This window comes from Heptranchias perlo, chromosome 22 (genome assembly GCF_035084215.1).
Source record: "Heptranchias perlo isolate sHepPer1 chromosome 22, sHepPer1.hap1, whole genome shotgun sequence".
In the NCBI taxonomy this organism is placed as follows: Eukaryota; Metazoa; Chordata; class Chondrichthyes; order Hexanchiformes; family Hexanchidae; genus Heptranchias; species Heptranchias perlo.
The window spans coordinates 23,144,007-23,171,575 of NC_090346.1; the positions used below are offsets into that span (position 1 = coordinate 23,144,007).

At 45.2% G+C, this 27,569-nt stretch overlaps 1 protein-coding gene across 3 annotated transcripts in view; it reads right to left on the minus strand.

The window, feature by feature from the left end:
- LOC137340897 (glutamine-rich protein 2-like) overlaps positions 1-27,569 on the minus strand; it is a 91,644-nt gene that overhangs the window by 25,181 nt on the left and 38,894 nt on the right. For 2 of the 3 annotated variants that reach the window (XM_068003699.1, XM_068003697.1), the window contains exons 7-9: positions 26,461-26,620; positions 18,017-18,116; positions 13,081-13,170 (exon numbers count right to left, since the gene is read on the minus strand). In XM_068003699.1, coding sequence (XP_067859800.1) covers positions 13,081-13,170; positions 18,017-18,116; positions 26,461-26,620 — 350 coding nt within the window. The remainder of the gene's footprint in view (positions 1-13,080; positions 13,171-18,016; positions 18,117-26,460; positions 26,621-27,569) is intronic. The other variant, XM_068003698.1, reaches the window with a different exon arrangement.

The window sequence follows — 27,569 nt, forward strand, 5'->3', positions numbered from 1 at the left end:
CGGTGGTAGGAAAGATAATGGATTCCTTACTCAAAGATGTAATAGAAAAACATCCAGAAACTGAAAATACAATAAAGGATAGTCAGCACAGATTTCAGAAGGGAAGTTCAGGCTTGACCAACCTTATTGAATTCTTTGAAGAAATAACAGAAAGGGTAGAGAGGGGTAATGCAATAGATGTAATATATTTGGATTTTCAAAAGGCCTTCAATAAGATACCACATAGTAGACTCATGACTTAAGTCAGAGCATATGGAGTCAGGGGACAGGTAGAGAATAGTTAGCAAGTTGGCTACAAAAAGAAAACAGAGAGTAGGGGTTAAAGGTAGTTACTCAGACGGGCAAAAGGTGGGATGTGGTGTTCCACAGGGATCGGCGCTGTGACCACTGTTGCTCACCATTTACATAAACAAATTGGACTCGGGAATCGGAAGTACAATTTCAAAATTTGCCGATGACACCAAATTGGGGGATATAGTTAATACCGAGGAGGACAGCGACAAAATACAGGAAGACATTATAAAACTTGCAGAAAGGCATGAAATTGGCAAATGAATTTTAATATAGATAAGTGTGAGGTATTACATTTTGGTAGGAAGAATAAGGGGGCCACATAGTGCTTGGATGATAAGAGTATAAATGTGTTAGAGGAGCGGAGGGATCTGGGGGTACAGATACACAAATCACTAAAAGTAGCGACACAGGTTACTAAGGCCATAAAAAAGGCAAACCAGGCACTGGGTTCATTTCTAGAGGGATAGAATTGAAAAGCAGGAAAGTTATGTTAAACTTCTATAGAACCTTGGTTAGACCACACTTAGAGTACTGTAAATATTTCTGGTCTCCGTATTATAAAAAGGATCTCGAGGCACTGGAGAAGGTGCAAAAAAGATTTACTAGGATGATACCAGAACTGAGAGGTTTTACCTATCAGGAAAGATTGAACAGGCTGGGGCTCTTTTCTCTAGAAAAGAGAAGACTGAGGGGTGACCTGATAGAGGTTATTAAGATTATGAAAAGGGTATTCCTGAATACAATAAGAGCTTGTAAAATTGGAACTTGAGCACAGAAGTTGGGAAAGACAGAGAGTGAACCTGTAACGGAGTGAAGGGCTAACAGAGTGAGGACTTTCAACTGGGAATTTGATAGGGTAGACATAGAGAAGATGCTTCCACTTGCAGGGGAGACCGGAACTAGGGGCCACAAATATAAGATTGTCACTAATAAATCCAATAGGGAATTCAAGAGAAACTTCTTTACCCAGAGAGTGGTTAGAATGTGGAACTCGCTACCACAAGGAGTAGTTGAGGCGACAAGCATAGATGCATTTAAGGGGAAGCTAGAGAAACACACGAGGGAGAAAGGAATAGATAGATGGGGCCCGATTTTACCAGGGGTGCGGGTAGGCCAGCGGGTGTGTTGAAAACGCCCCCGGTGAAATTAGTGGGTTGCCCGCGCGATCGTAGCAGGCAACACACTAATTGGATCCACTTACCTGCTCCTCCGGGTTCCCCGATGCTGATCTGCACGTCGGGCGGGCTGCGCATGCGCAGTAAGATCTGTCAGCTGGAGGCGCTCTATTTAAAGGGGCAGTCCTCCACTGACAGATGCTGCCACAAACAGCAAAGATTACAGCATAGAGCAGCCCAGGGGGAAGGCTGCTCCCAGTTTAATGATGCCTCACCCCAGGTATCATTAGATTGGGTGAGGAGGAGGGGGAGGACAGAGATCTTCCACCCGGCGGGCGGGAGGAAGCGGCCTGCCTCTGCCACCAAGGCCTGGCTCGAGGTGGCAGAGGGGGTCACCTGCGCCACCAACATATCGCGCACCTGCATACAGTGCAGGAGGCGCTCCAATGACCTCAGTAGGACAGCCACAGTGAAAACACGTAGTCTTTCCCCTACACTCCGGCTGCCACAACACTGCCCCCACCCCACATCTCCTTCGGCACTGCCAACACTACTCTGTCACATGACCCCTCATACCCACTCAAACCTCATCCTCATCTTACCTGCACCTACTCACCTCGCGAGTACTCACCCCGCCACTACCACGCAACCCAATCCTCATACAATCTCACGGCTCTATCCCATTCTCACCCTCCAGTGCATCTCTCTCACGGCCAGCCTCACTCAACCTGCCACCACCTGTGCTGCAGCCACAGGGCATGCATCACATATGTGCAGTAGGCAGCGTAAGGCAAACGTGTCGTGAGCATGAAGGGGATGCACAAGGGTGTTTGAGGGTTTGTCATGGTTCTTACTTCTATTGAATTAAAGAACAACTCACATCACACATTATATTGGCACCACTACTGCCATGTCTTCGCGAATCCTGTCCGGTTTGTGCAATAATGCCCGCTCCTGGGTATCCCTATGAGGACCCACCACTGATGCCACCCAGTGTGTCACTGCAGAGTGGGTGTAGGTGTATTTGCAGGCTCTTCTGCGCAGACGACTGAGAGACATCGGGGATGTCCCCGGTTGCAGCCTCGAAGGCTGTGGAGCAGAAGTTCGGGAGGGCAGTGGTGACTTTGACAGTGACAGGTAGGAAGATGGTGCACGGGCCAGCCAGGAGCAGCTCAGCATGAAAGAGGCTGCAGATGTCCACGGCTACATGTCAACTGACTCTGAGCCTCCGTGTGCACTGCTGCTCAGAGAGGTCCAGGAGGCTGAGCCTCGGTCTGTGGAACCTGTGGCGAGGGTAGTGCCCTCTGCGACGCATCTCTCTCTGCGGTAGCCCTCCCTCCTGCTGTACAGGTGGATGTGTCACAGCACTCTGTTGTGGAGCTCCACGTGTCAGAGGTGGACGGCGTGGATGGCGAGGCTGGTGATGCTGCTCGCCCTCCGAGGAGGTCATGACTGCAGCTACGGCGGCCCCCATCCGGAAGATGTGCATCTGAGGGGGTCCGCAAGGTAGGTACATGTCTCCGGACCCCGGGGTAAGTGTGCAGGTTGGTGACTTCGACCATCAGGAGGAGGGTGGTGGAGGCCAAACTTTGTCCCAAGTGACAGAGCGGCCTCCTGCAATGGCTGAGGGTCTCCACCCCCACCTGTCAAATGGACCTTTGCAGCTGCCACAGGCTGACGGCTGCAACACGTCCATTTCAACTGGGACTGTTTCCCCCAGTGTGTGAAACAGTCCCATATTTATCCAAAATCTCACACAGTCCCTTAATCAGGTCAGTTAATGACCTGAACAAGCAAAGTAAATACACTCAAGTGGCATCCTGCTGGCTTTAATTGCCTGCGGGATTCCCACCAGCGGGGGCTGTGCACGCACACCCGCACGTCAGCGCGGAACCCGGAAGTGGGCGGGATCGAGGCGCGATCCGGTCCCGCTCCGGGATTTCGCGATTTTCGGGGCCCCCCCGCCGAGAACGCACCCGATATTGGGTGCTAAAATCGGGCCCATGAAGTAGGGAGGGAGGAGGCTCATGTGGAGCATAAACACTGGCATGGACCTGTTGGGCCGAATGGCCTGTTTCTGTGCTGTACATTCTATGTAAGACAACAGACAACAGAACTGATATCATTGAAAGACTGCTTAGTTAGAAGAATGAAGACATGCTAAGTCAGGAAATGGCCTGTACTGCGATAAATGATGTGGCTACCAAAGAACTCACATACCACAGAATTGATATCATTGTAAGACTGCTGTGGCAGCTAGAATTGGGGAGCAAAACAGAACACACAAGGCCATGAGACTCAGATAAGGAAGGGGCCTACACATTCCTGAATACAATAAGAGCTTGTAAAATTGGAACTTGAGCGCAGAGGTTGGGAAAGACAGAGAGTGAACCTTTAACGGGGTGAAGGGCTAACAGTGTGAGGATATTCAACTGGGAATTTGGTGAGTGTAGGAATTAGGTGTAGAGGGGGAAGGAGGTGCTAAGTGATTTAAACCAAAGAACTATAGACTAAGACTGATTGGAGCATAAAGGGAGCAGCACGAGGCATCAAAATAAGGCAAGGAGGAGTGCTGAGAGTAAGTCAGAAGTATTTAGTTCATCGGTTAGTGTTTTTATTGGTTATTGCGCTTATTGGTGTTATTGGGGATAAAAGGAGTGGGAATAAAGGCCCGAGAGCAGGGCAGGACCAGCGACTGAGAGCAGGGTGGAGATATAAAGGAGAGGGACCAGTGACCGAGAGCAGGGCGGGGATATAAAGGAGTATAGGGTCACTGAAGGATGTTGTCGGGCAGATTCAAACTGATTCTCAGGTTATGTCAGAGTTGCTAAATGACTATTTTGCATCAATCTACACTCCAGTAGACGTGTTTTCGTTCCAGATGAATAATAGCACTATTAATATTAAAATAGATAGTAACGCCCCCTTGGATAGATTAGGAAAACTCAAAATTGATCGGGCTCCAGGTCTGGATAATATTCATCCAAGGGTGATTAAAGAGCCCCTTGCCCTTATATTCAATAGTTCAATAGAGTCAAGGATAGTTCGCTTAGACTGGAATTAGCTCATGTAGTTTCTATTTTTAAAAAGGAGACAAATCAGAGCCAGGGAATTTTAGGCCTATCAGCCTGACATCATTATTGGGAAAATGCTAGAAGGGATTGTAAGAGGTGCCCTTCTATGATCACTGGGAAAGGGAAGGGACCATTAGAATTACACAACCCGGCTTCCGACAAAATACGTCGTGCCTAACAAATTTGGTAGTTTTTTGAGGAAGTCACTAGGGTAGTGGATGAGGGAAATTGGGTGGACATTGTCTACCTGGACTTTCAGAAAGCCTTTGATAAGGAACCTCACACTAGGTTACTTCATAAGATAGAATCCTTTGGTATCAGTAGAAATTTGAAAAGCTGGATGAGGAATTGGCTCCAATCCCACAGTCAAAAAGTTGTAGTTAACGGATGTGGTTCAGCTTGGAGACATATAGAGAGCTGGGAGAAAATAGAATATGAAAGTAAACTACAAAGGAATATAAAAACGAATTGTAAGAGCTTCTACAAGTATGTAAAAAGGAAGAGAGTAGCAAAAGTAAACATTGGTCCCCTAGAGGCTGAGACAGGAGAAATTATAATGGGGAATCAGGAAAAGGTAAATGCGTTAAACAAATATTTTGGGGGAAAAATTGGATAGGGGCCATTTTTGGGCATAGGTAGCGTGATATGCTATTACCCCGCGCCCAATGACCCCTGCGCTGGCAAGACGCAAATTTCGGCCGGCCCGAGGACTCACCAGCAATCAGCATTCCATTCCGGGCCTTGCATGTGGAATCAATGCAATTCGCATTTTCCACCACCAGGGGAGCTCAATCTCTTAAAGGGAGGATATTTCTTAGAACTCTCTTAAAGGTAGCTGGTACCTGTTATTTGCAGAAAGTAACAGTCTACTGTCTGCATGGAGTCTGAACGGAGATCAGACATCGCACATATAAAACACAGATGTAGGTTCCATCCCTATGTTTACACACTGATGAGTTGTGTTAAAACATTGAATAAAGGTTGCGCACTACTAAATCCCACATCTGACAAGCTGCATGCCAGACCTCACCAGTTCGTATCAGGCCTGCGAGAGTGCGTACACCAAGGTTCTCTGCTGATGCACTAGAGATCTTGGTGCAAGAGGTGGACAGAAGGAGGGACAGTCTATATCCACGGGGGGGGGGCGGCGGGGTGCAAGAGCCCCGCCAGACATATGTCCGAAAGGAAGCGGGAGGCAGCGGGGGACGCAGTCAATGCCAGGCGCACAGCATCATGAACATGGATGCAGCGCAGGAAGAAGTTTAATACTTTGAACGAGTGGTCAAGGTGAATGAGGTCAACTGTCAAGTGGCGTCTCCTACCAACTGCACCACGCACTACACCCCCCATCACCCACGTACCAATAAACTCTTTCCATCAGTACTCAACTCTTCCAACCAGATGCTTCTTCTCACCCTTATACATTACCACTGTTTCAAGCTGCCCACCCACAACTCACAGGCCACACACACTGGCAGCGATTCAACCATGACAGGCACATCACCCAGACACATGTCCTGCTTTCTTGCAGGAGAAGGTGGCGTATATCAGGAGGCAGCAAGTGGCAGTGGCATTTAGCTCCTCCAGCCTGTTCCGCCATTCAGTGAGATCATGGTGGGCCTGTGACCTAACTCCATATACCTGCCTTAGCCCCATATCCCTTAATACCCTTGCTTCACCAAAATCTATCAATCTCAGATTTAACATTCACAAGTGAGCTAGCATCAACTGCCGTCTGCAGAAGAGCGTTCCAAATGTCTCCCACCCTTTTCGTGTAGAAGCATTTCCTAACTTCACTCCTGCAGGTCCTGGCTCTAAATGTTAGGCTATGTCCCCACGTCCTTGTATTCAAGTCTAGAAGACCTCCAAAAACAGTTACAAATGTCTCGGTGGCCAGAAGCAATAATCCAGCCACTAACCTGTAAATCCTGCATGGTCCCTTTAAATAGTGCTGGTGGGGGGGGTCCTCCAGGCACTCTAAGACAAGTTCAGATGGTCGGGGTTAAGACTGTGCATTGAGTTGAGCATTAAATCCCAAAATGGTGTCTATCACTTTAAATCAACGTCGCACACTGATTGAAACCATTTTCTCCCTACTTTACATGATTCCAGCGTTCGTATTCTGCGCCTGCGCCAACTCCTATACCAAGATGGCGTCCAAGACTCCATTTTAGATGTTGGAGAGGCCGTGTAGTGCCGAAACGACGGGCGCTACACGGCCCAATTTCGAGCCCTTTGTATCTGTCTTCACAGTAGAAAACACAAAAAGCGTACCAGAAATAATGGGGAACCAAGAGGCTAATGAGCGCGAGGAACTTAAAGTAATTAATATCAGTACAGAAAAAGTACTTGAGAAACTAATGGGACTAAAAGCCAATAAATCCCCTGCGCTTGATGGTCTACATCCTGAGGTTCTAAAAGAGGTGGCTGCAGAGATAGCGGATGAATTGGTTATGATCTTCCAAAATTCCCTAGATTCTAGAATGGTCCCAGCGGATTGGATGGTAGCAAATGTAACCCCGCTTTTCAAGGAAGGAGGGAGAGAGAAAACAGGGAACTACAGGTCAGTTGGCCTGACATCAGTCGTCGGGAAAATGCTGGAATCCATTATTAAGGAAGTGGTAACAGGGCACTTAGAAAATCATATTATGATTAGGCAGAGTCAACATGTTTTTATGAAAGGGAAACCAGTGGATGTAGTATATTTGGATTTTCAAAAAGCACTCCATAAGTTGCCACATAAAAGGTTGTTACGCAAGATAAGGGCTCATGGGGTTGGGGAAATGTATTAGCGTGAATAGAGGATTGGTTAAAGGACAGAAAATAGTAGGGATAAGCGGGTCATTTTCAGGTCGGCAGGCTGTAACTAGTGGGGTACCCCCTCGGCTATTTACAATCTATATTAATGGCTTGGATGAAGGGAGCCAGTGTAATGTATCCAAGTTTGCTGATGATACAAAGCTAGGTGGGAAAGTAAGCATTGAGGAGGACACAAAGAGTCTGCAAAGGGATACAGACAGGTTAAGTGAGTGGGCAAGAAAGTGGCAGATGGAGTATAATGTGGGGAAATGTGAGGTTATTCATTTTGGTAGGAAGAATAGAAAAACAGAATATTTTTTAAATGGTGAGAAACTATTAAATGTTGGTGTCCAGAGAGACTTGAGTGTCCTGGTACAAGAAACACAAAAAGTTAGCATGCAGGTACAGCAGGCAATTCAGAAAGCAAATGGTATGTTGGCCTTTACTGCAAGGGGATTGGAGTACAATTGTACAGGGCATTTGTGAGCTCTCACCTGGAATACTGTGTACAGTTTTGGTCTCCTTTTCTAAGGAAGGATATACTCGCCTTAGAGGCAGTGCAACAATGGTTCACTAGATTAATTCCTGGGATGAGAGGGTTGTCCTATGAGGAGAAGTTGAGTAGAATGGGCCTATACTCTCTGGAGTTTAGAAGAATGAGAGGTGATCTCATTGAAACATATAAGATTCTGAGGGGGCTTGACAGGGTAGATGCTGAGAGGTTGTTTCCCCTGGCTGGAGAGTCTAGAACAAGGGGACATAGTCGCAGGATAAGGGGTCGGCCATTTACGACTGAGATGAGGAGGAATTTCTTCACTCGGAGGGTTGTGAATATTTGGAATTCTCTACTCCAGAGGGCTGTGGATGCTCTGTCATTGAGCATATTCAAGGCTGAAATAGATAGATTTATGGACTCTAGGGGAATCAAGGGATATGGGGGATCAGGCAGGAAAGTGGAGTTGAGGTTGAAGATCAGCTATGATCTGACTGAAAGGCGGAGCAGGCTTGAGGGGTCGTATAGCGTACGCCTGCTCCTATTTCTTATTTTCTTATCTTACGTGACAAGTGGTGTCCCCCAGTGATCAGTCCTGGGCCCGATACCTTTCATGGTCTTTATTATTGACCTGGGCAGTGGTGTTGGGAGTGTGGTGAGTAAGTTTGCAGATGACACCAAAATCTATGCATGGTTTAAGACAGTAGAGGCGTGCAATTAAACCAAAAAGATTTAGATGTGCTAGGGGAGTGGGCCACACATTGGCAAATGGCATTTAATTTAGATAAATGTAGTGTCATGCATGTTGGTAGGGCCAACACAGAATGCACGCATCATTTGCAGGGAACAATATTGAAAGAGGTTGAGTGATAAAAAAGATCTTGGTATCATTATGCACAGATCACTAAAGGTTCATGACCAATGTAGAGAAACTGTAGCTAAAGCTAACAAGGTATTGGGTTGTATTAATAGAACCATTCAGCATCAATCAAAGGACACCATTTTGGCACTATACAGGTCTCGAGTCAGATTGCATCTAGAGTACTGTGCCCAGTTTTTGTCCTCACACATGGTGGGTGAGATAGTGGCTTTGGAAAAGGTGCAGAAGAGAGCTACAAGAATGATTCCTAGCTTAAAGAACCTCAGCTACTCAGATAGGCTCAAGGACCTTGTTCTATTTACTTCAGAGCAGTGTAGACTTAGAGGTGACCTGATAGAGGTCTATAAAATAATTAAAGGGTTGAATAGCGCCCCTATTGATAGATTATTCTAGTTTAAAAGGTTGGGGAGGACTAGGGGAAATGAATTTAAACCATGGAAGAGCAGGAATAGTCTGGATGTTAGGCAGTTCTTCTTTTCCCAGAGAATTGTGAGCCTCTGGAATACATTGCCGGCTAGGTTGACGGATGCTGACACTCTGTTTGCTTTCAAGAGGGAGCTGGACTGGTTCCTGACTGGGGCAGAGATTGCATCATATAGAAGGTAAGTGTCTTTATAGATAACACTTGGTTCATGTGATCTCCTGGACTGGTTTTGATCACCTGAGGGGTTTGGAGAGGAATTTTACAGAATATTTTTCCCTTATTGACGCTGTTTCTTTTCTGTTTTTTGCCTCTCCCAGGAGATTACGTGGCTGTGGGGGTGGGTATGAGGTGAGGGAGGTCAGAGGGTGGGAAGAAGTATTTAGCCATGATAGCCTTACCATCATGGCGTGGGGCAGGGTTGATAGACTAGCCGGTCTTTTCCTGCCCGTCAATTTCGTATGTTCGTATGTTCAGAGCCACAAGCAGTGCTGTCCACGTCCTGGAGTTGGGCTGTAGTTGATGCTACAACAGGTGACACAACTCAGTGACAGTGTCCCTCATGAAACAGAGGCGCCTCACACACTGCTCTTCAGTCAATTTCAGGTAGGAAACACGGTTCCTGAAGACACGCATGGTTCAGGGTCTCCTGAGCCCTCCCCTTCTTCGTCCTCTTCCAGCAGATCTGTGGAGTCTTCTGTGCTGGTGCTGCCCCTCCTCTTCCTCCAGCCCTAATGAACAGCCTCTCCCAGAACAACCATTGTAACACTAATTGTGCTGAAGGCAAAGCCCAGAAAGATTCCTGCACCTCCAAAGTGTTTCAGATTTTTTTTGGGACACTGCTATTGCAGCCAAAATACCTAAAAAAAGGGTTCATGAGCCCTAAAACGACTAACCAGACTTACCTGAATGGAGCTGAGGATCCCTTTAAATACCGCTTCTGCAGCCTGCTTCCCGACTGTTCCCACCATGATTTGCTGGGCGGGCTTAAGAATGAGCAAATCAGGTGCTGGCACAGACCAATATCATAAAATAGTCCTAAGATAGGGGAAGGGTCCTAATTTTTATATTTTAATTGGTTCAATGCTTCTTTCAGGTGGAAGCCCAGGACATCAGTCAACGAACCAATATGGCAGTTGGCAGTTCAGGCACGCGCAATCGCAACCCAAAATTTGTGTATTGAACACCTGTTTTCTGCCTGAAAACGGGCAAAATTATGTCCAATTTCTCCCCTCATATCGTTTAATAGCTTGGTATAGGAAACTGCCAGTCATTTTAAATGTGTGTTACCACTAGCTCTTTCCTCAATCTGGATCGTATACACATTATGGGCTGGTATGTAAAAGTTCATTTCAATGGTGTAGGAGTAGAATTTCTGCAAGGGTTCCCTGATCTCTTGCCGTAACTTCAGTGGAAACCCCAGGGAAACAATGTAAACCCTGTTACTGCCAAGAATCATTTCTTGATACCTATCTACTGAGGTGTCAATCAGGCTGACTGTCAACTTGATATCCTTGGTTGGGTAGAAGATAGACAAGCTGGGAGATGTCTTTCAACCCTACTGTAAATGGTAACTGTATTTCTGCACATAAATACTGGGATGAATCCCTTTAGACCTAAAAACAATCAAGGAAAGACAAGTGAGATCTCAGAGAAGGGAGGGGGTCATGATTCTTTGTAGTGCATTTGGCAGACAACTTTGCAGCCAAACTGCCTGATGGTGGTTTATATTTTTCAGCCTTTGCCCAACTCAAGAGTCATTCTGACACCATCACATGCAAAGATCAACTCTGGTCATCAGCTAACTCCTATGTAAGGGGCCTTGTTTCAAGGTTCAGCTTTTACTGAGCATTAGTGCAGGAGAAACAACTATGTTGTTTTCTATATCTCAAGTAGCTGTACGTAAGTATATAATCACTATAACTCTATTGTTTGTTTTTGCTACCATTTATCTGATTACTGTTCAATAAATTTGTCCAGCAGTTTATAGCCTAAACCATGGCCTAATAGTGTTTATTACCTGAAGGTGAGGAATCCACATAGTGACACTTGATCTATCCAGTAAACCAAAATACAGTAACAAAGGTTCTCTGTTCAGTCATAGGCTCAATACATTTACCTGGATATTGGGTACACTCCAGGTCATAGAGGGTATGGGCCTCCTTATGGAAGTAGGGTGATAGTAAATCTGAAGAAAATACTTAGTGCAAAAATCCAAAAATGCAACAGTAACTTCCTTGAGGGGGTATGGCTATCTCCTTCTGTATCTGCTCTGAGGTTCTGTGAATACTGCCCACAGCATTGACCCTGGCTGCCACCTCCTGCCAAACATACTGCATTGCTGTCTTAGGCAATGTTACCCCGGAGTTCTAAACAGGGCAACCTTTCCCACACCCACCCCATGTAGCTGCACCTCCATTTTATCAGTCATCAAACTAGGGGTCAGGGTGCTATCCCACTCCATCACGTGCCCACAGACTACCATTCCCGCATTCATATTTATTTTACTGCCACTTCTTTTGCTCCATACAGCCCGTGGAAAGACTGAAAAGTATTTTCAAAGTTCTTGCAACCTTTGAAAAGGCTAAATAATAATTTTGTCCCTGCATCCCTCTAATTCTGACCGGAAGCCCTTTAACAGCTGATGATGTACACTATTCCCCCACTGCCCACTTTGGTGTGTTCTTGTCTGCAGGCCCAATCCAAGCCAGGATCTCACTTTGCATATTAAATAAGGTTTGACCTCAGAAGATCCAGTGAGGTTGGTCCTTCCCATTTCTTGTGCATGAAACAAGGGGATAGTACCCTATTCTGCTGCCTTAGCATCGGGACTGGAAAATGTACTCCACTGAGTCCTCAGTGGAAGGAAATTCTCACATTGCCACACATATCCTCAATAACTGGTATCACTGGGAGACTTATAGGGGGTGAAATTGGTCTTGGCCAGTAGTACAAAACAAACAATAGCGAATCGCCCGTTTTACACCCTGCCCAATTTTCTTTTCCAGCAATGGAGAAGAAAATTGTGCGGGGTATAAAACAGGCTGCCGATTCACTATCGTCCGTTTTGCACTACTGTCTAAGACCAATTTCACCCCCATAATGTCTGATCTTGGCTACCATGGACTATAAACATCAACATCTAGCTCAATATGGGACTAAGATATTTATACTTCCTTGTGCAGTAAATGCATCAAATTCAGTTCCATGTTCCTACGTCAATGGCTATTATTTACTCACCCGTTCCAGACTAGTTTCAGATGTGCTTTGGACAGCAGCAGTAAGGAGTCAATCCTCCTGTCTCTTCTTGCACATAATCTAAGCTGAAACTTGAGTGGAGTGCTGAGGGAGTACTGCGCTGAGAGAGGTGTCATCTTTTGGATAAGACATTAAACTGAGACTGTCTACATGGTCAAGTGGATGTAAAAGATCCCATGGCATTATTCAAAGATGAGAAGGAAGTTCTCCCGGTAACATTCATTCCCCAACCAACACCACCAATTGCTGTTTGTTGGACCTTGCGGTGGGCAAATTGGCTGCCATATTTACAACAGAAAATGGTGACTACATTTGATTTTTAAAAAATCATTTACTGTGAAGCACTTCGGAAAAATCTGAGGATATAAAAGGTATTATATATAGGCAAGTCTTTTTTTCTTACAAGCCCCGTGATCAGGGACCAGGCATTCCAAAAGGGAAATAAAACATTCTCCCTGAAATTTGCCAATACCCCGTGGGAAAAATAATTCAGATACAATTGGAATTCAGATAAATTGATGAGAAATTTTAAAGTGGAAAACATTAGGATGATAAACAAGGCTCCAGTGTTGTAAAGTCTTTTCAAATATATACATATGTTATTTTGTTTTAAAATTCTGAGATAATAGTCAATTTATATAAATCAAATAATATATACGATAAATAAGCTCCAGTGTATCAATAATTAATCAAAAAGACTAACAACACAACTGTTTGAGGACAAGTTTGCTCAGAAATAAACTTACAGCTTTGATTGCAATAAACACATCTTGGAGAAACAGGGAAGTTATCTGGTCGAGTAACATGTTGCTTTGTTCCACTTGGTTTCTTCTCTGCTGGTAAATAAAGATGCGCTGATAAATGCACAAGGAACTGAACATACATAAAAGTTCAGATCAGCAGGAAGTTATCCCATAAAGATGTCAGTGCAACATAATAAAGTGTATACATAGTATCACACGGCAGGCACCAGACTGTAATGTAGGCATTCAGGTTCAACCAGTATCTGGAGATGATGGTTATTGATACTGCCTATTTGTTGCCCAGAATACTGTAACTATTTAAATTACAATAAAAGGGTGTTCACTCCAACATATCTCCCTCAGAAAAACAGTCAAGGCAAATTAATTCCACAGTGAATCACAATTAAAGAACTTACTCTTAATGCAAGTTTACCAAGACTTTCATTATATCGCTCATTTAGATGATGCTTCAAACACGCTTCTCTGACTAGAGCGACATAATAAAAGGGTATTAGGAAGGAATTACCTTCAGCAGGAGGCAATACAGGGCAAATCTTCAACTCCTCGCCCGGATGTAAAACTGGTATTGTGGATCGACCACCCATTAGAGAACTGACATGAAAATCAGGCGGTTTCTATAACGGGCGGCTGATCCACAACGGCAGTGTTATACCCAGGCAGGAGGTGAAGATCTACCCCATTCCCTCCCTCCGACCAATTTTTCAGCAGATGTGGGCCGGATGAAGCAGAAAGTAACTTAAGAACATGTTCGGTTGCATCCCACCTCATCGCTGCTTTCTGTGGGCCAGTTCCGACAATAGAAACTGCAGCCACCCATATGATAAAGACATGCAAATGAGAGAAATAAGGCCTTCACTGCATTTCCCACCAATGGAACTGCTGGAACCCTGGATGCAGAGCCCGTCTGGGAGGCCCCGACATCCAGCTATCAGAGGACGGCAGAAGGGGATAACGAGCAGAACTGGAAGAGGACTCTCGGCTACTGCTCTCAGAGTACTGGCTCCATCAGGTAAGAGTGAGCTTCTTGACTACATTTTTTACATTTGCTGTAGCAAACCCCAGGGACCTGTTCTACATGCTTTCGCCAACTGACTGGCCCAACTCCCCAGCAGAGGCTAGGGGATTTGCATGCTATATGTGAATGACCCTCACGACCAGAAATTCGACCTGGTTAGGGAAAGCTATCTCAAGGGCATGCGCAAGTTTCCACCCACCTCACTTCCAATGATGCAACTGCCGAGTGGAAAGTCTAGGCCGATTACACTTAAAAAAAAAACTCCCCAATAGGTCAACAGACTGGAACTGAGACATAAAGGTGAGGAGGACCAATCTCCAGTCTGTTATGAGATGCTCTCAGTTAGGGTGAGACTAATGGTGCGAGTCTTGGCCTTAATGCCCATAGGCTAGGAATGGAAAGAAAAGTCAAATCCCGATTACTATCAATGGACTCCCGCACATCAGGTAAAGATAGGATCAGGCCTGACTGTAATACTCCTTCCAAAGCTGAATAGGCTGACAACATTCATTAGAATTGATTTCCTTACCCTTACCCTCGGAGAACACCCAGTTCGCCAGGTGCAAAAACTAGGAAAAAGGGGAGGACTGGTTTGCTGGGATTTCTGGGGCTCTCCAGGGGAGTCGGTGACAGAGTTGTAGACACAGTCTAAATTAAGCCATTCAAATGAGCTGCGCTTGGAAGCTCCCTGCCACCGACCTCATTCTTCTGGGGCAAGGTACCCAGAAAAGACAGCATTGTTGTTGGTCCCCAAATTCCCAGGGGCAAGACAAAGAGTGCAGATAGGAATTTCTAAATAACTTTTAATGCCCCCCCCCCCCCACCCTAGATGCTGAAATGTAAATGGAACCTTCCGGCTGATCTCCACTGGATGCCAGAAGGTCTCGATCTCCAAGGCCTGACTTTCGTGCCTCTTTTGCCGGTGCTAGGCTCTTCCAGAGGTTGGGATTGTGCCAGGGCTGCCCTCAGGTCCAGGACAGGCAATCCTGGCACTCCTGGGCCTGGACAGGAAAAGCACAATATAGGATGCTACTCCTGTCCAGTGCCAGGGTGGGGAGAGGCAGGAAAATCTGTCCTTACTCTATTGTCCGCATAAAGAATTGCTACAAAATAAAGGAAAGATGCCCAGTGCTGAACGATCCCTCAGCATGAGTCACTACCTTCTGGAGAGAACAGGAGCAAATAGGAGGGGGAAAAAATGTAAAAATTATTTGCATGTGGAAAAAAACACACAAACTGCAAATGCTGGGAATTTGAAACTAAAAACAAAAAATGTTGGAAATACCACAATGGGCTGGTCAATATCTTACGGAAACAACAAGTTAATGTCTTGATGGGACCATTCAACAGAACGGTTCTGATGTGTATTTCTTATATTTTTGTGCTTTTATTACTTTTACATGGCAGTAAATGGAATCTTAAATGGCAATAGAGCAGTAACCATAGGCCCGATTTTAACTCAGAGTGGGAATCGGGGAGGAGTGGGGAGGGCCTATGTGAGCGCCAAGCCCTTCTAAACCTTGGCAGTCTCATCTGCATGTCCCCGGTCAGTTGCCCCTCAGGAAGCAGCGAGAGCGGAACGTTGGGTGGCAGGAAGCCACTGGCCAGGAACAAAGGACCAGTCGCAGGGTTTCGGTTTCCTGTTTAGGCCAAGTAGTGTGGGTTCAGCTCTTGGGGCCCACTCCGTATGCTAGGCCCTTCTGTTTAGCGGCAGTATTGCCACTGTTTGTGTGCCTCTTTTTCTCTAGTGTTTGTTGAATGCCTGCCCCAGGCCCTGGCCCATTCTGCCTGCTGTTGCTGGCTGCCCTCACTTGTTTGATCATCGACCAAGCCGCCTGCCTCTAAGCTTGCCAGTCAATTGATCCAGCAGCATCCTTTCCATCCAAATACAGATGGAAGGCAATGAAATTGGTCAATAATTTTCTGGCTTTTGTGGGTCCTTTCCAAGTTTAGTATGGCTGCCACTTTTGACTCTGGATTGCTGGACTTTTAGGATTGCAATCATTTCTAAGTGGTTGTTAAACATGTCCAGTAATCTGGCTTTCACTCTAGGCCACAGGTGCTGAAGAAACTCATTCAAAATGTCATCAATGTAATCCTCCTGTTCTAAATGTCTTGAAGTTTGTGCTTATTTCTCCACCAGGAACTGTTATGATAACCAACCTGCACAGCCCTCAACAACAAAACAGCTGCCTTTTTGCAGTATTTTCCCATGGAGAAAAACAAAGCTGGCACATGAATCAATCTGTGGTTAAGATATCTGGTTCCTGACTTTTACTTGATATTTTCCCTCACATCTTTGTTTTGTCAATCCTATAACAGTTCTCTTGCCTCCATTTTTTCCAGTTCTGGCAAGGCCCTTCACCAGAAACATTTATCTATCTTTTCTTTCTTCAGATGCTGATTGACCAACATCATCTTTTTTTTTAAAACACAGATTTTCAGATTAGAATTTTTTCTTTTTTTTCTTTATATTATACTTGGGCCTCTCACAGCAGAGTGTATTTCATAGAACATAGAATGGTTACAGCACAGGAGGCGGCTATTTGGCCCATCGAGCCCGTGCCAGCTCTTTGTAAGAGCAATCCAGTTAGTCCCATTCCCCTGCTCTTTCCCCATAGCCCTACAAATTTTTTCCCTTCAAGAGTTTATCCAATTCCCTTTTGAAAGCCACGAATGAATCTGCTTCCACCACCCTTTCAGGCAGTGCATTCCAGGTCATAACTACTCGCTGCATAAAAAAGATTTTCCTCATGTCGCCTTTGGTTCTTTTGCCAATCATCTTAAATCTGTGTCTTCTGGTTCTCGACCCTTCCGCCAATGGGAACCGTTTCTCATTATTTACTCTGTCTAAATCCTTCATAATTTCAAACAATTCTATCAAATCTCCTCTCAACCTTCTCTGTTCTGAGAACAAGCCTAGATTCTCTAGTCTATCCACGCAACTGAAGTCCCTCATCCCTGGAACCATTCTAGTAAATCTTTTCTGCACCCTCTCTAAGGCCTTCACATCTTTCCTAAAGTGCGGTGCCCAGAATTAGACACAATACTCCAGCTGTGGCTGAACCCGTGTTTTATAAACTTCCTTGCTTTTGTACTCCATGCCTCTATTTATAAAGCCCAGGATCCCGTATGCTTTTTTAACCGCCTTCTCAACCTGTCCTGCCACTGTCAAAGATTTGTGCACACATACCCCCAGGTCTCTCAGTCCCTGCGCCCCCTTTAGAATTGTACCATTTAGTTTGTATTGCCAAAATGTATTACTTCGCACTTCTCTGCGTTAAATTTCTATTTGGAAACCTGTTATAACCGTTCTGGTTTATTTGACAACTTTGAAGTGGTTCCCCCTGAGGAAATTTGGAGTCTTTTTCGTAATCTCAGAAAAGATCTTATTGAAAGAGGTAGATCCATGTTCCAACCAATATAATTTATTTTTGAACGTCAGCAACTTCCTTGCAAACAGCATACCAACACTTCTGCTTCTACGATGCAGGACAGGTTCTACAGTTTGTTTAGTTTGACCCTTTTCTGGGACCATGTGCATAACTCAAAAAAAGTGAAATAGGTACTGCAAATAACTTGTGACTTTTGGTAACTTGGTTTCTGTAGAATCTGAAACCCAGCATATTCTTTGAGCATTAAACACAAAAAATCACAGAGAAAATAAAAAATCTGAACAAAAATAGAAACTTATGATTTCTATTTTCAGAATTGTTGGATGTCAGGAGAACACTTATGATTTCGACCTAAAATCTCCTATAGAGAGAGACAGGCAACTTCATCAAGTTGGATTGGCTAGCTAATTATTGTACATTGAGTATAATGAATGAAAAAAAATGACTGATAGCATCACTAATAAGACAGATATCTTAATCTATGAAATACAGTGAAATAATGTTATACCCAAGGGCTCCTCATCTTGCATTTGATATATTGTTGGAAGTTTGGGGTCTATCCGTCCTTTGTACATTATACCATCAATCCCCTGAATCTCTACCTCTTCCTGAAAAGAGAACATTCAGATAGAGAAAACTAATCAATAATTAATATTAATTAGCCGAGGCCTCACCATTCAGTGATTTTTAAACAAAAACCTACCTTCAATAAAATACTTCAAATTAAAAATACGATGCCTAACTATCTTTGTTTGTCTATATAATTGGGAAAAGCTGTTCATTGTAGCATTTTCTGACATTAAGTTATGCTCAATACTAATGAGTGTGAGATGTAACGGGAGAGAATTGACAGCTTTCACCATCACCAATCTATTATCAGCTTGAAAATCACGACTCCAGCAAGGAATTTTTAACTTATCATTAATTATTAGACCTCCTCTATTTCAAACTACTTTCTCACGAACCAATTGTTGCATTTTTAACCTGACCAATGCAAAATGTTATGATGTGGCACTGGACAAAAATTGCAAATGGTAAATGAGTTAGAATTGAATGCAATAATTGGAAATATAAAAGTATTTAAAAATACTTTCTCCACACAGTAAATTTATGACTCTGATTATGCTGTTGAAACCAAGATTTTTATTGAGTGAGATGTCCGGGGATTACTGGCATTAAGGCATTTATAATGCTGCAGTTTACAGTACTACTTTTTATTGTTACAACCAATTACATTTATATCCATCTGCAAATGTACAAATGGCACAAATGACATAATCTGAGAAGATTTCTTTAAAAAAAGAGACTCACCATTAACTGCAGTCAACATTCTTCAAATAAAAGTTGGAATCAAGGAACTGATAATAGAAAGCCACGTAAGAAGGTGGTGCAAACATTAAGCATGGAGATTGCTGAGGCAGTTAGTGCAACCTGCACCACCCAACAACTGTTACAGTGCAGGATGAGGTTTAATAACCTCGAAAGGTTGGCCAAGGTAAGTTGGCCCCATGCAATGCCTGTAACACTTATATAGGCTTGACCCTCCTTTTGATCTGTTATTCCCTCTTACTATCATTAACTGGGTGAAGGGAAACCTGCACAATTCACAGTGAACCTCTACCATCAATACTGCATCTTGTTAACTCCATACTGCTGTCTGAACTCACATTGCCTGCCACAAGGGTGTAATGCAACTCTGGAAGGAGAGGTGTTTAAAGGCAGCCAGCAAATATAAGCATAACAATCATGGGGTGGATGCAGACACCTGGGTGAAAAGAAGTGTTAGTGGCAATCAGATTCCTCTAATACTAAGACCAAATTTAACTACAGTCGGAGAACGGGCGGGCGGCGGATGAAGTGTGCTCACCATTGCCCGTCCTTGCGGGCATGATGCCCAAGCCATTTTGAGGCCTGGGCCTCATTGTCATGCTGCTAGTGTCAAGCGGGCACCCCGCTGTGGCTCGCTGCCATTGGGATGGCAGGAAATTATCCGGCTCCCACTCTGAGCTGCCCGACCATCAGAGCATGGGGAGGGGGAGAGGTGATCCCAGGGGGTGGGGGGGCATTTAGACAGGCCAGCAACGGGCTAGAGTTTTTTGTAGGCCCAGGAAGATCAGTCTTGCTCCTCCTGGTCCCACCAAAAAAAAATGAAAGGAGTTAAAATCAGCCCCACTGCATCTTCTCCTTGCAAAAGAAAAGGTAATCCATAACTAGCACCAAAGAACTGCAACTGGAGGCAGGGTCCCAACATCAGGTTGGTAAACGCAAGTCATTTAAGCATCTTGTGAACTGTCAAATTATAGCAATGGCTATGCTCTCAACCAATATTTCTTCAAGTTGTCAAGTTGGCCCCAGCACCAGTCCAAATACATCCGCCCAGTAGGAAGTAGTGAATCTGAAGGGTTTTCACTGCATGAAGCACCGAGCACTTGTGAGCATGAGGACCCGAGAGTGACAAAGTGCCATTCCTCCACAGAGGGTGGAATAACCCCCGCTTTTGGTTGAGGAGCCCAGGAACCCAGATTTCATTACTGAATGAAAGCCTTTCTTATTAATGAAACAGAAGGGGTTGTCGTCTGGGGCTTTGAATGCCAATAGACCTTTAGGAAGCCTGCCAATCTATAGAATTGGACTGCTTGCTCTCTTCATTTTAATGGTCTGTGGAGAAAGCAATAATCTGTAAGATCCGCCTGAATAGAGCATCATTGACCACCTTTATTCACAGGTGTGTTACTGCTTTATTAAAGGTCATCTGAGGCTACCTGGAATGATCCAGTGGCAAAAATCCAACCAACCAAGATGTGCTTTTAGTGGCCAATACAATCCAAATTTGCATGGGTGACTTTGCATTAAAAAATGTTGCCAAAACCCAACATAAAAACAACTTAATCATAAAGCTTTACTGCAGAAATGAAACCGACTATTCAAAAAAAAATTAGACTGTAAAGCTTACTAAAAAATAGATTGAAAATTGAACTTTTCTATGACAACAGGGAGAAACAGAACTAAGAGAATGGACCTGGACAAGACTTTATATTCAGCAGAAGACAGGAAGCTGCATAGAATCATAAAGCACGGAAGATGATCATTCGGCCTATCTTGCCTGTGCCAGCTCTTTGAAAGAGCTATCCAATTAGTTCCACTCCCCTGCACTTTCACCATGGCCCTGAAAATTTTTCCTTTTCAAGTATATATCCAATTCCCTTTTGAAAGTTACTGTTCAATATGATTCCACTACCCTTTCAAGCAATGCATTTCAGATCACAGCAACTAGCTTTGTAAAAAGAATTCCCATCTTCCCTCGTTTTTTTTTTGCCAATTACCTTAAATCGTGTCCTCTGGTTACTTATCCTCCTGCCAGTGGAAACAGTTTCTCCTTATTTACTCTATCAAAGCCCTTCATAATATTGAACATCTCTATTAAATCTCCCCTTAACCTTCTCTGCTCTAAGGAGAACAACCCCAGCTTCTCCAGTCTCTCCACATAACTGAAGTCCCTCATCCCTGTTACCATTCTAGTAAATCTCTTCAGCATCCTCTCTCTGGCCTTGACATCTTTTCTAAAGTGTGGTGCCCAGAATCGGTCACAATACTCCAGCTGAGGCCTGACCAGTGATTTATAAAGGTTTAGCATAACTTCCTTGCTTTTGTACTCTACGGCCTCGATTTTAACCCCCACCCACACCCCCCCCGAGGGACAGGAGAGGGTCCAGGGGTGGGGGAGGGAGGTTAAAACGTAAAATGCGCGGAACGCGACCCCAACCCACTGTGCATGTCGACTTCTTTATAACGGTGGATATCGGGACACCCGAGTGTCCCACTGTTCGTTTAATTAACATATTTAAATTGGGCTCCCACAGTGAAATTGGGAGCCTGATTTTAAATTCACTGTTGCTGCATGGGTTTCCCAGGGGTTGGGAAACTCGGCAATGAAACAGAGGTGGGAGCTGCTTGCTCCCCAAGGTAAGTGGCTGTTTCATCACTCCTTATGGGCCAGGAGAAGTAGGAGTGCTCCCCCAAGGCCCATCAAGGAAGTCTTTGAACTCCACCTCCCCTCAACCCTGCGATCGCCAAACTCCCCTCCCACCCTGATTGTAGGCCTCCCCTCCCCAGTTCCGACTGTAGGCCTCCCCCCACCCAGCCCCGATCACAGGGCTCCCCCCACTCCCAGCCCCGACTGCCGACCTTCCCATCTCCCAATTGCTGGGGATTGTCCCCAAGGGTCCCTGGGCTGCTGCTGGTGATCACTCCCGCCTGCTGGCCAGGCTGTCCATTTGGCCAGCTGCCGGGCAGGAGACGGAGCTCCAAAATGTTAATGAGGTCCTGCCGTTAAGATCTGCAGGACCTCTGCATCCCCGGCCTTGTTGGGTTCTTCGGCCATTTTCGGCATCACTCGTACCCCCATAAATATCGGGGCACATGCCTCTATTTATAAAGCCCAGGATCCCGTATGCTTCTTTAACAGCCCTATCAACTTGTCCTGCCACCTTCAAAGATTTGTGTAGGTAAACCCCCAGGTCTCTCTGTTCCTGCACCCCCTTTAAAATTGTACCATTTAATTTATATAACACATGTTGCAAGTTTATTTAAGGTTCAATGTTCCGAGATAATTTTTTTTTAATGAGAGTTTCTATTTGTATGTAGGATGAATGAAAAATTAAGGTGGTTATGTTGGATAACCCCCAAAACCAGTCGTGGGGGTCGCGGTGCATGATTAACCCGCGCCCGGTCGTTGAGATGCAGGCAGCACGTAGCATTCGTGATGCCTGGTGATTTCTATGATTTCTGTGTGCAGCCAGCCCTACCTGCACTGTTGAGTGGCTGCTCACCAGCAGGTGGCCCAGATAGCACGAGTGGCTAGCATCACTTAAAGGCAGCCTGCACTGTGTTTGCAGGAAGTGGTGGAAGTCAATTGTTAAGTGAATCTGTGTTACAATATAGTGCAGCTTTGTGATGATGAGACCTCTGGAATTTTTTATGAGCAACAACTGGGCTGCTCAAAGTTTGTGGGATTCTGATATTTGCAAAATATAAGATACAGGTCCACACGGAGTCTGAACTGAGATCAGACATTGCACACGGAAAACACAGATGCAGATCCCGTCCCTATGTTTACAAACTGTTGAGTTATTTTAAAACATTGAATAAAGGTCGCGCACTACTACATCCCACATCCTCCAATCTGCACACCAGATCCCACCAATCTGCCGATCTGAGTTTATACCGGGCCTGCGAGAGGGCGTGAACCAATGTTCTCTGATGATGCACTAGAGGCCTTGGTGCAAGAGGTGGACAGAAGGAGGGGCATCTATCTCAGCAGTGGGGGGAAAGAGACCCTCCAGGCAGTGGGAGGCAGTAGGTGACAAAGTCAATACTAAGCCCATAGCACCACGAACATGGATCCAGTGCAGGAAGACGTTCAATGGTTTGACACGAGTGGTCAAGGTGAGTGAGGTCAACTGTCAAGTGGCATCTCCTACCAACTGCACCACTGGCCGCATCCACTGCTCCACGCACTACACCCCCCATCACCCACCTACCAACAAACTCTTTCAATCAGTACCTAACTCTTCCAATCGGATGCTTCCTCTCACTTTCACATATTACCACTGTTGCAAGCAGCACACCCAGAACTCATAGGTCACACACGCTGGCAGATTTTCAACTATGATAGGCACATCTTCCAAACATCTTGCAGAACACTCACCAAAACACATCCCGTTCCCTTGCAGGAGAACGTGGTGGATAACAGGAGGCAGCAAGTGGCAGTGGCTCCATGGAACATGAACCTGCTGTCCTCTCTCAGGATGAGGGATTTCCTGTCCCACTCCTGCCACTCCGCAAGTGCCCTTGCTGTTGCCTGTCAGCGAGCCAGCCCACTCCCTGTAGAGTATTGAAACTTTATTATAGGAAGATAGGAACAGGAGTAGGCCATTTCCTTTTATTCATTCATGGGATTAGGGGGTCGCTGGCAAGGCCAGCATTTATTACCCATTCCTAACTGCCCTTGAGAAGGTGGTGGTGAGCCGCCTTCTTGAACCGCTGCAGTCTGTGTCATGAAGGTTCTCCCACAGTGCTGTTAGGTAGGGAATTCCAGGGTTTTGACCCAGCGACGATGAAGGAACGGCGATATATTTCCAAGTCAGGATGTGCAGATGGTGCTGCCCTTGTCCTTCTAGGTGGTAGAGATCACGGGTTTGGGAGGTGCTGTCGAAGAAGTCTTGGTGAGTTGCTGCAGTGCAGCCACGGTGCGCCGGTGGTGAAGGGAGTGAATGTTTAAGATGGTGGATGGGGGGCCAATAAGGCTGGCTGCTGTGTCCTGGATGGTGTTCAGCATCTTGAGTGTTGTTGCGGGCTGCACTCATCCAGGCAAGTGGAGAGTATTCCATCACATTCCTGACTTGTGCTTTGTAGCTGGTGGAAAGGCTTTGGGGGGGCAGGAGGTGAGTCACTCGCCACAGAATACCCAGCCTCTGACCTGCTCTTGTAGCCACAGTATTTATGTGGCTGGTCCAGTTTAATTTCTGGTCAATGGTGACCCACAGGATGTTGATGGTGAGGGGTTCGGCGATGGTAATACCGTTGAATGTCGAGAGGAGGTGGTTAGACTCTCTCTTGTTGGAGATGGTCATTGCCTGGCATTTGTCTGGCGCAATGTTACTTGCCACTTATCAGCCCAAGCCTGGATGTTATCCAGGTCTTGCTGCATGCGGGCATGGACTGTTTCATTATTTGAGGGGCTGCAAATGGAACTGAAGATGGTTGGGCCTAGAACACTGCCCTGAGGAACTCCTGCAGTGATGTCCTGGGGTTGAGATGATTGGCCTCCAACAATCACTACCATCTTCCTTTGTGCTAGGGTATGATTCCAGCCACTGAGAGATTTCCCCCTGATTCCCTCTGACTTCAATTTTACTAGGGCTCCTTGATGCCACACTCGGTCAAATGCTGCCTTGATGTCAAGGGCAGTCACTCTCACCTCACCTCTGGAATTCAGCTGTTTTGTCCATATTTGGACCAAGGCTGTAATGAGGTCTGGAGCCGAGTGGTCCTGGTGGAACCCAAACTGAGCATCGGTGAGCAGGTTATTGGTGAGTTAGTGCCGCTTGATAGCACCTTCCATCACTTACCTGGGCAATTTTGCACTTTGTCGGGTAGGTGCCAGTGTTGTAGCTGTACTGGAATAGCTTGGCTAGAGGCACGGCTATTTTTGGAGCACAAGACTTCAGCACTACAGCCGGGATGTTGTCGGGGCCCATAGCCTTTGCTGTATCCAGTGCATTCAGCCGTTTCTTAATATCACATGGAGTGAATCGAATTGGCTGAAGACTGGCTTCTGTGATAGTGGGGAAATTGGGAGGAGGCTGAGATGGATCATCCACTTGGTACTTCTGGCTGAAGATGGTTGCTTTAGCCTTGTCTTTTGCACTCACATGCTGGGCTCTGCCATCATTGAGGATGGTGATGTTCATGGAGCCTCCTCCTCTTCCCGTTAGTTGTTTAATTGTCCACCACTCATGGCTGGATGCGGCAGGACTGCAGAGCTTTGATCTGATCCGATCCGTTGGTTGTGAAATCGCTTAGTTCCTTCTATAGCATATTGCTTCCGCTGTTTAGCATGCATGTACTCCTGTGTTGTAGCTTCACCAGGTTGGCACCTCATTTTTAGGTATGTCTGGTGCTGCTCCTGGCATGCTCTTTTACACTCCTCATTGAACCAGGGTTGATCCCTTGGCTTGTTGGTAATGGTGAAGTGAGAGATATGCCGGGCCATTTAACCCCTTGAGCCTGATCCACCATTCAATGAGATCATGGTTGATCTATGACCTAACTCCATATATGCACCTTAGCCCCATATCCCTTAATACCTTTGGTTAACAAAAATCTATCAATCTCAGATTTAAAATTAACAATTGAGCTAGCATTAACTGCCATTTGCGGAAGAACATTGTAAATTTCTACCACCCCTTGCGTGTAGAAGCATTTCTTAACTCCACTCCTGCAAGTCCTGGCTCTAATTTTTAGGCTATGTCCCCTAGTCCGAGTATTCAAGTGTGGGAGACTTCCAAAAACAGGTACCAGCGGCCAGAAGCAATAATCCAGCAACTAACCTGTACTTCTGCATGATCCCTTTAAATATCGCTGGTGGGGGTGGTGGTGGGTCCACCATGCTGTTTACTACCTGTTCAGCTGTGCGAGATTAAGCGTTGGCTGGAGCATTGAGTTCCAAAATTGCATCTGTCCCTTTAAATCAGCATTGCACACTGATCGACCGCATATTCTCCCTACTTTATATGGTGCCGGTGTTCGTCATTTGCGTGTGCGTGAATGCCTTTACCAATATGGCGTCCGGCGCACGTCACACCAGATGTGTGCGCGCGCATTTCGGGCGCCATTTTGGGTCCCTGGCTGTACGCATAGTCCTGACACAACGGGCACTACGGTGCCCAATTTAGACCCCTAAGATTTAGTTTGCCAAAATGTGAATTCGCCAATGAAACGGTCCGTATAAACTTTTTCCTGCGCATAAATAGCAAGGACTGCTTCAAACTTTAGGTGCAAAAGAACTGAAGTATGATTCAGAATAAGGTTCTTATAAACAATGGGATAGGGAAGAGCACTGAACAAAGATGGGCCCAGAATAAAACAGATCTCTGAGAGACACTATGTTCTCCCTCTTATTGCATGGTGAAGCATTATTGTACATGAAGATTGAGCAAAAATCTAGATTTGATAATCTCAGCAATTATTTATCCAAAGAGTTAAAGTACATTTAATGCCAAGGTTTTAGTTACACGTTTGTAAGGAAAATTCTAAATGAAGTCAACAAAAAGTACCTTCGATAATAATCTTAAAAAATATACACATATGTATTACAAAATAAGGATATCACATTTTAAAATGTCCTTTTGCAAGGGAAGTGAAATAATTGTTATTAATCAGAGTATTTACCCTCCTGTACATTGGATTAGGGTCGCCGTACTGATACACTGTCTGAAGATTCAGATTCCGGTTATTGCGCCTGCCAACTGGGCCGGTGACAGTGTGACTGCCGCCGCAAGGCCGATTAGAATTTCTGTTCACATGGCTGTCATAGTAATCATTATAAAGACTACAAAGAAAGAAAGAAATAGTAGAGAAGTCAGCAGTTAGTCATAAAAAAATGTTCAATATGATATATTTAAGGCATCAACATTTAAGGCACTTAAGTAATCCATTAAGTAGTGTATTATTTTTACATCAATTTGAAAAGGTAGTGTGGTGACCTTCCGATCACAGGTTCTCAAACAATGCAGAGTGCCCCACTAGTGGGGCTCAGCGTGAGGTTCACCAGGTTGCCTTTTTTCTCCCAAAGACTTACTTCATTGAGAGATGCTAAGCCTAAGGTTAAGCAAATCTCAAGATGTTTCTAAAGCTTGTCCGATGTCAGCATTGAAATTTCCAAGCATGAACCTGCTCCTCTCCTTTACTTGGGCTGGGCATCAATCTCACCATGTGCTGCACATTTATTATTTTTTTCTGACACTCTGCCCCTATCTGTTTGGATTAGCATTAGGGGGGAAAAAAAATCATGTTTTCTCCCTTAACTACAATTCAAGATAAGCTTTCTTTCAAATAAGAATGTTTTTCTTGATAAATTGTTTTAAATTTACTCTTTATATTGATTTGCTCTATCCACCAATGGCATGTCTCGCTTTGAGACACCCAGTCTGGTCAACCTTTCCTGATTCCTTTGTCTTTTCCTTATTACGGAGTGCAGCTGAGCACAGAGTGAACACTTCAGAGTTTGGTAAGTGTGGGAGTTCGGTGAAGTGGGGGAAGGAGGTGCTGCTTTGCCTTGCTTTTCCTAACTTTTTCCGCAGAGTGGCAGCGGACCTGAGCAGCAGAGAGTGGGGATAGAAGCAGCAGCAGACATGCAACAAGAAACAACTACTGTGCGACGTCGTAGGTGAGGCAGGAGAGTCCGAGAGGTGAGGACAGTATAAAAGGAGAGACCGAGAGCGGGAGGAGAGTCTGAGAGGTGAGCGCAGTGTAAATCTAAGGCAAGTCATGGCAGCAGA